Source organism: Stegodyphus dumicola, chromosome 8, assembly GCF_044657685.1.
Source record: "Stegodyphus dumicola isolate Sdum_Otavi_A_Nest chromosome 8, ASM4465768v1".
Classification (NCBI taxonomy): Eukaryota; Metazoa; Arthropoda; class Arachnida; order Araneae; family Eresidae; genus Stegodyphus; species Stegodyphus dumicola.
The window spans coordinates 189616507-189625959 of record NC_140775.1 but is presented as its reverse complement, the minus strand read 5'-3'; the positions used below and the strand labels follow the sequence as shown (position 1 = coordinate 189625959).

The following is a 9453-nucleotide window of genomic DNA, read 5'->3' as shown; positions in this document are numbered from 1 at the left end:
CACTGGAGGACTCGTATTTGTTCTTTTCACTATGCTCATTTGTGTACAACGAGCTCGGAGGCGTCTCGATTTTCCAACCATTAGAAGATGATCCTCAACATTTAGGAGATTCGAAGTACTTTTTTTTTTTTTTTTTTTAACCCAGTAGTCATTTTTAGTGGATGATTTATGTTCCGTTAGTATTCAAAGGGTTAAAGGGATTATTCAATTTGGCAAAACATAAGAAGGCTATTTGTCTAAGGTCTACTGTCATTATGAATCGGTACCATTCCAAGGAATGGAATCCAAGGGATTCATATTCAAAAATCTTTCCATTCTTCAGACACTTGAGAAGACTTGGAGATGGATTTAAACACTATGTTGTGTAAAGTTAGATACTTCTGTATTTTACGCGATTTCGACAGCTTGCACAGCCCACAAAGCTACAAGACTGAATTGTTTCGACTACAGCAAAGTACACGAGACGAGTCACCCAGACGGTATAGTGGTTAAAGGAGCCTACTGCAATACCGAAGCCCGGATAAGGCATGGATGTTTGTAATAGTGTCTGAGCGACTTTCGAGAGGTTGATGGAAGGGGTGGGAGACCCCTGGACTCGTCCCCTCGGGTGCTTTCTTTCAAAATTGCGGGGGGGGGGAACTGACAGAAGTCGTACTGTTACTTGTATGCTGCTCAAGACTTGCCAACGACAGCTGCAATCTTGCTCTCCATGCCACAGTGAATTTCGTGGGTTTGTTGGTTCGTGGGGAATCCTACTGTCAGACAAGTGAGATAAGTCACAACAACAGGAAACTAAAGGCGATTGAAAAGGGATTTCGATCAGGATCAAATTATCAGTATCCCAGAATTCCTTTCTTTAGTCCTTTCAGTGTTTAGCAGTCTTATTTACTCGGCCTCCACAGTGCTGACAGAGTCAGCGCTTGAAAGAGGTTTTCTTTTCAATCTGGGTGCTAGGCTAAAATACAAATTTTAAATACACTTTGTTTTAATTCCATATTACAATGCTATACAACTAATAGTTAAGGATCTAAAATCTTTGTCACTACGACTGTGTGGTATTATCATCTTAAAACAAATGAAAAACACCTTGATAGCAATGCAGCAATGCTTTACGATAACAAATTCTTGAATAAAGATAAAACGAAGGGAGATTTAAAATGTTCCTTAATAACGGCAATATGAGATGAACAATTGTGACTGACAAAATACCGTCAATGCATTTTTTTCAGATCCACTGAAAAAGGCAAAATTTAGCAAATGGAACTACTTATACCTTTCCGTTGTTGCGAACTTTTATCTCGTGTAATTTAAAAAGCATTTTGACTGCATGCGCATTTTATCCAAAATACATTCTCATCCATTTTCCGCTCAACAAAAAAACTCGGCCCAACTTAAAACGGTGCTGTTAAAGAAACTAAGAATTGAAAAACAGAATGCAAAGCCTAAGGCGTGATAAAACTCATATAGCAAAGCTCACTTGTATTACTAGAAAGACAGGAGAAAAAAAAAAAAAAAAAAAAAAAAAAGATGCTACGCATATTAAATAAAACATGGCGCACCGAAGACTGGTCCTGCTTTCAAATGGCTTTAGTTTTCTCGGTGGAAACACCGTCAAAGCGCGAGGAAAAAAAAGCAAATAAAATCTTTTCCGAAAACTCGGCTGAGGGTTTTTCATATTTGAGCGTTGCCTCATGAATACGATGCAGAGCTTATGGACTAAGAAGTTAAATCCAGGAAGAACACTAACACCAGAGCGCATAATCACACTACATTTATACTTACATAAAAGAAAAGCTGATTATTTTTTTTAATGTTCATATAAAATGCATCATTATTTTTTCCCCCCATCAGAAGCAACATGAAGAGATGTGCCCATGTTTGTAATTAAAGCAAAGAAACATGACGGTATTAGCAAGTGACGTGACTAGACTAAGTTTTAGGAATTTCGGCGTAATTCGTAGTCTTAATTTTTATTTTTGGGTAATAAAACTTCATCGCATAAACGAAAAAGGAATTTATTTTTTATAAGTTAATATAATAATCGCTTTTTATAATAATATCGAGCAGAAAGAATAATTATGATGCAGAATCGCTATGCAATAAGAATATTTCTAAAAATAGCATCCATTTTGAATTAGTCTTGCAATTTTATAGATAATATTTTTAATAATTTTTACTTCTTTGCATGAAATGAAAGAAGTACTGAAAATTTGTATCATACTTCATTGAAAACATCCACTGTAACCGCTATCGAATGCATTTTGATGATATTTTTGTGTGACACGTGTACGTAATGACAGAATAAAGGACTCTTTGTCTCAATATGGATTCAAAAGAGATTTCTTTCGTGACTTCTGTACGTACGTACTACGCAATCAGAATTCTTCCTCTTCAATATGGATCGACGATCTATCTTACCTGGGTATTACGCATCAGCAGTGCTTCGTCTTTTCCTTGCTATTATAATATATACCAACTCTGTTACTCGGCTCAGTGAGCTCAGTTTTTTTTTATTCTTATATATTGGTAAATTGCGCATTTTTTGCTTTAAAATTGATAAAATTATGGTGTTCTTATATTCTGGTTAAGGTTTTTATGTCTTTAGTTAATCTGCATGCAATAGTTATAGAATTATCAACAATTTAAATTTGTTTAAGTGCGACTGAGTATAACAGTGCAGCCATATTTGTTTACATTTGAAACTTGGCAGAATAGTGAATTAAGTCAGTTTCTGCATCTTCAGTGTCTTTTGTAAAAAGTAAACTGTCAGTTTTTAGAGGTTAGAAACATTTTGAAAGAAGTACAGATGGGCCTCCTACAATGCGGTAGTATGTTCCTTGAAAATACCACGTTGTGGGAAATCGCGTTATAAGAGACACCAACTCAAGAATTGGTTCTAAAAAAAAAAAAAAAAAAAAAAAAACTGCCTTTTCTAGTGTAACATTGACATAATTTTTTAGAGCTATGCACATGAAAACTTAAATAAAATTCAAAATCATATAAAAAGTAAAAAGATTATGATTTCAAGTCAAAAGAAAAAAGAAACACAATATTATGCTCACAAATGTATTTCTCATCGTCACTTATTATAGTTGGTCTTATTTCAAGATCTGAGGTTGTTTCATCAACTAGTTCCACTGCAGTTCCAGTAGATTTAGGTTTTAAAAATTTGTCATTAAAGATTGTTTGCTTTGTAAATCTTTGACTGGCGTATATCTTTTAAGGACGAGCCGATAATGTCGGCACAATTTAAAATTGAAAACTGTTTCCAAATTTCACTGACTGTAATAACTGTAGAATCTATTTTCTCCAAAATTAATTCATATAATTTAAGGATATAGTATGTTTAAAAAGTCGCTATGATTCCTCGCAAGAAAATTTCTGAATTTTTTCAATCGCATTGGAGCAAAAATGCGTTGTAGGAGGCATACCTGCAATTTTGATTTTCATATGCTCACAATTGAGTAGCAAAGAAATTAATCCTACTAGGATTTTCATTTGAGGAACTGAGTATAGGACACCAAAATTTCGAGAAAGTTTCCAGATTGGAAAGCTCGAGTCTTCGTAGGTTTTTTGGTCATTAGAAAATTTCAAATCTAAAGCGAAAAAAATGTAAAACATTTTTAACTCAAAGCCTTGTAAATAACTTTATAAACAAGTAACTTTGTAAACAAGTAGAAAGGTTCATAAAAAAAGAACACGATTATTGGAGTTATCGGAATACAAAAATCCATTTGAAGTTTGTTGTACATTCTTTGTAGATGTAAAAGTAGTATGCTTTTAGTATGGTATACTCTAGAAGAAAATGTACTTTTACCCCCTGATAACCAATACGCATAGGAAAGGGCACTAATGTTTTCGATCCAAAAATTCAATAGCGAGTGTTAGGAAATGAGCACGAATTAGGGTTCTGACAACAGGCGTTAATTACTTTTATAATAATGTTTGTCTGTGTGTGACAATGTTTTCGTCCACAATAACTCTTACATCAAACTTCCAAAAGTTTCTGTATTTATGTTTTCTGCATTCATATAGAGTTAATTAGATTTTGGGTAAAACTGGACAACCAGAAGCCATACTTAAAGCTTTAACAGTTTTTAATGGGCCACAAGAAGTGGTACGTTACTGGAAGATCAGTGCTATTTTAAATACGAAGCTGGTGGGAGTTAATGTGCTGGCCACATCAGTTTTTTTAAAAAGCAAAGCTTTTTACAAGCCAATCATTACTAGCCGATAAAATTTGAAAACACGCTCGACTCTGCCATTTTCGACCTCCTACGCGATCAGCACGGTCGGCATTCCATATTAATATATCAGCAATTCAAAGTGAGATATACATTTATTTATTTTAATCATCTCTTGAGAGAACAACTCAAATGACATCCTAGGTGGCTGCCTATATGGCCTATGTTTGAAAGTGGCTCTATTTCACATATCAATATGCAAGCAGCTAATAGAGATCTTTGATCTTTCACCAGAACAAATGCAAAGTGTTACCACTCCAATATATCCAATTGAATAACAAGGAGGTAGTATGGGGAAAAAATAATTTCACAGCAAACATACAGTACAGCTTATTCATATCCCCAAAAGGGAAAAGTTGTTTTTTTGGGTAATATTTTATGAAATCTTCATTTGCAAAAAAGATTATTTTGAAATGTTTATGTTTCAATTGAGGCAGGGCCTTATGTTTAAAAGTCGAGTGTCCACAGTTTATATTAAGTAATCATAAAGAATTCAAATGCTAAACCCATCAAATACATAGTTGTCCATGCAGTGCCAAAAGTATTCCTCCAAAATGTTACTTCACATTTAAAACAGCAGTCATAAAAAAAAAGACAGAAATGTCAGATGAGTAAAATTAAGGATCTTTTGCTAATTTTGACCAAAATTAAAGACTAAAATTTTTTTCCAAAAAAAAAAAAAAAAAAAAAAAAAAAAAAAAAAAAAAAAAACCTAAGGACTTTTACTTAAACCTTCAGTTTATGGAATGTACAAATGTTAGTTTGCCATAGACATCGAAAAAGTGCAATAAACATATTACTGTCTTTAAAATAAGCCCTTAAGCCATTGCCAGATCTCTCAGTTTCCAACTGTAAAGTGTATCATGATCATTACACATTTATTCTTCCAACCTCATTCGAAACTGCAGTTTAACTGTAACCTTTATTTTTATGAAATGAAACACGCTAAACAGAAATGGAGTGTGTGTGTTGGCGGGATGAATTAAGGGACACCCACTGTCTGATGGTGTCGTTTCCATGGTTATGAAGCAGGCTGGGAAGTGGAAAATGATCTTGAAGTTTCTATTTTAAACTAACAGACTATAGTTGTTATAACCTCTTGTAGATGCAGTCTTTAATTTTTGAGCAATGGAAGAATACAAAATATTATAATGTAACAGAATTAAATTGTAATTTATTTAACTGTAACCAAACTATTTTATTGAATACCATCTAGTGGCAAAGAGTAAAAACGGCAGTCGACATCCAGCTGCCATGATGATAGGTTACCATGTGCTAGATATCTTTGTAATTCTAAAGTTTGATGTTCCATTTCGTATATGTTTCATTTTTATGTATAGTTTTTTGTTTGTAACTGTTTCTACGTGCTCTGTTAATAAATCCTTTTAAAGCTAGCCAGCATTAATGTTTATTGAAGAACGGCTACATCACAATTAAAGTATTATTCTGAATGCAGGGTTTTTATAAGCCAGTCTTTACAATGCATTTGAAGTGAATTGCATCACAACAGATGAATAATAACTTATGGTCCCTCTCCATATGAGACACAGACAGCTGAGTAAACAGTAGGATATTTATTTTATGCATGTACAGTCTTACTGGGTGCAGATGATGTCTTACTGTGTGTAAGTTATCTTACATATGCAAGACAGATACAGTCACCTGCCAGATACACAGATATTTAACACTAAGAGATAATTTAATACTACTATGAGTGTAGTAACTTTGAGTAAAATATTTTAATGCAGTATGTACTTTAACATTCTTCATCATCATAATATAAAGACACAGACACAATTTATTTTAAATCCCTTTATTAACAAATTCAAATGAAGTTAACAGTTTTAAAACCTGGCTCTTTTTAAAATTAGGTCTATGGTTATTAAAAATTGGAAATATAATAATAAATTAAATATAATGAAGTTTTCCCTTATTTAATTTTTATGCAAATGAGGTATTAAATATTTAGAATTAAACTAAAATTCAGTCAACTTTCAAAGCAGAAACATAAGCTTTCACAGGCTAGTAGTCAACGATGAATGAGTGAATGCCTTGTGGAATGAGTTTTCAGTATCGTCCATATGACCTACTAGTCTGAGAAGGAGGAGGAGGATAATTCTGAAATGAAGAAATGTTAAACCTAAGTACTTTCATTCATTAAATATGCAAATAAGTATATGATGCACAGAAAATTTGATATTCTTTCAGTCAAAATTTAGAGATCAGAATTACTAAAACTTTCAATTATGTATGCAGGGGCGTAGCTAGAGGGGGGCAAGGGGGACATCTGTCTTTGGGCACAGCATCCAGGGGGAGCCAAACTGATGTTCCGAAATTTCAGAATTAAATATTTTCCATTCTTAGCAAACAGGAGGGGATGTGAAATCTTCAGCTGTCCCCAGGTGCTGAAAACCCTAGCTACGACTCTGTATGTATGTAATAAACAAATTAAAATTACTATGGTAAAATAATACAGGATGAAAATAAACTATTTTCCCTAGTTAATGGGCTGATGAAATAAAGTTTATCACTGATATCAAGTTTTCACATATATAAAGTTTTCACAAGATCAAATAAAACATTTTAGTGATTTATTATGTGCTTATTAAAGAACAAAAAATGTTAAACATTTATATATTATTAAACAGCTGGAATGATTGTCTTAGAACACAAGCAGATTTTAATTTTGTTGTGCACAATACAAGCACTATTGCTTGCCTCCATGTTCTAGGACAGGCTTGTGAGCTGCTTGAGGCTTGTAGCCTCTACAAATCATACATAATCTTTTCTTTTGTACAACTTTATGCAAACTGTGAGTGGCTACATTAGAAATGAAAATAGTCGTAGAATGATGTTGTTTACAAAAGAACGTCTTTAAAAAGTGAATAATAAATTGTTTTCTTTAAAATTTAGTAGTGTAAGTTATTCTTAAATCAGAAAAATGTTTATGATGTAGCAACCACTACAGGCTCTTTGGCCTCTTATATATGATGCACCTGCTACAAACAGTAATTTTATCTCTGAAACAGAAATGGTGCAATGAGAGACTTCTTTGTCAATTAATAGTTTAATTTCTTAAATTGCATTATGTATATAATAATTCAACTGATTTCAAACTGTAAGCTAATAGTCAGAATAACAGATGAAATCACAAGTTATTCCGAGCAATTAATGGTCATCGGAACAGCACGAAAGACATATGCATATGCAATTTCTTTTCTTTCAGAAGGCAATTTCTTTCAGAAAACCTTCTCTGTAGTTCTTTGCCTTGTCAACAGCCATGATCTGTATGTCTCGGAACCTTTGCTTTTCTTCGTGAAGTACTACCTTCTTCCAGTTTTCGATTGGCTTGTAAACTTGTAATTTCTTGTAGGGAGAAAAACACAGTTTATACCAGGATTATTTCAGGCTGGGAAATATTTGAAGTCTGGTGGACTTGCATACATCTTTCTAATTGACAAGATGAAAGATCTCATTTGGTCGGCAGATCTATTATTATGACCTCCTCATTCCTAAGCAAGTTAGATGGTTTTTGTACATACATTTTTCTGCACAATGTTTGCAACCATTTGCAATAATATGCTGCAATTATAATTCTTCCAACTGTAATTCTACATTCTATAATGGTTGTTTAGTAACAATAGGCATAAATCATCATTTACTTCGTCTGCGATTGTGGATGTCTAAATTTTTGGGATCATGAGGAGAATTAACACTTCTCTGGATTGACCTCGATTTCAGTTTTAGTTACTTTAATCTTGAGAACCACATTTAAAGAATTAAGCCAGTTATTTAGGGATAGGTTTGAGCTTGGTATGTTGGTTAATAGTATGGAAAAAAACTAATTTATTTTTTGCTTGAAATTCTGAAAATATTGACAGATTATTTTAAAACATTTTGCTTTCTTGAATAGTGTATATATGAGAGAACTGTCCATCAGAAGACTTCCACAAATACATCCTTCCTTTTACGCAGATTACCTATGAATGCCATATGCCCTATTCATATAAGCAAAAAAGCAAACAAACAAATCTTTCTCAACTAGCTATTTTTACGTATCATATGCTATTCATTTTTATGTACTTTATTGTTTCCAAAAGGCTGCATATGAATTAAAAAATAAGAAAAATATTGAATTAATGAAATTATTAAAATTTTTTGAATTACAACTTTATCCTTAATTCAAATATAGAGCCTGTTTAAGTTTTTGTGTTCATTAAGACTCCGTCTTTCAGTTTTAGTTTATTTGTGCTAAAACCAGTCCACAGCTTGAAAAAGAAGAAAGGAAATCAGAAGAAATGCTTGATTTCTGTCTCAAAGATAAATGTTCATTTGCATCCTACAATCTTAGGCATAAATATTCCTGAACATAGAGCAGGAGAAATATATAACATTTCATATTTGTGTTAAACCAAATTAATTATAACAGCAACTCTGCTGCCCCCCCCCAAAAAAAAAAGAGAGAGAGAGAGAGTGAGAATGCAGAATTCAGATTAATTTAATTAGAATCAATTTACTTCAAATGTTTCTTTTCATTAAAATGTATTCTCTCTCTTTTTAAGATGTAAATACAAAATTTAGTTGCGGCTCTCGAAATTTCCTAAATCCTAATATGCAATCCTATTACTGTTGTGAAGTTTAGCCATTCCTATTTTAGGATACAGTTATTGACCCCTCCCAGAAAAAAAAAGAGTCATGAAGGAAGAGGATCAGAGGTGCATTTATTGCTAGCCATAGTTTTTAGATACCTGTGTCGACAATTAAACCCCAATATTGATTAGGAACAATCAGTGGGACAGAAGTCTCATAATTCTTTATTCTCCACTATCAAGTTCTGAGAAAGGTTTTCGGCAAGAAAGAGTCTCTATATTTGGCAGATTTTTGAAAGATTTTAAATACATCTATTCTGCAAAAATACTACAAATACAATTCATATCTTATCCAGGATTCAAACCAAAGTCGATCATGTAGTAAGTCTTCATTAACCACCATTCTTTGTTCCCAGCCTATCATGTGTGATATGGAATGAAGAGTCACTGGTGCCACTGTATCATATTTTATACATTGAAGTGGAACATTAAATTTTAAATGCACATAAATTATGTTAGACTCTTGAGGAAACTTCATAAAATTTCTAAGTGTTAACATTGTTGCAATGAATATAAATAGAATAAAATAAGCACTGATATTAAATTCTTAAGTTTCTGAC

General features: G+C 32.8%; 1 protein-coding gene across 1 annotated transcript in view; it reads right to left on the bottom strand.

Moving 5' to 3' along the window:
* Window positions 1-6041: 6041 nt before the first annotated feature.
* Window positions 6042-9453, bottom strand: part of Rat1 (5'-3' exoribonuclease 2 Rat1) — a 184175-nt gene continuing 180763 nt past the window's right edge. Inside the window, exon 34 of the mRNA XM_085822832.1 lies at window positions 6042-6362. Coding sequence (XP_085678958.1) covers window positions 6312-6362 — 51 coding nt within the window. The 3' untranslated portion in view covers window positions 6042-6311. The remainder of the gene's footprint in view (window positions 6363-9453) is intronic.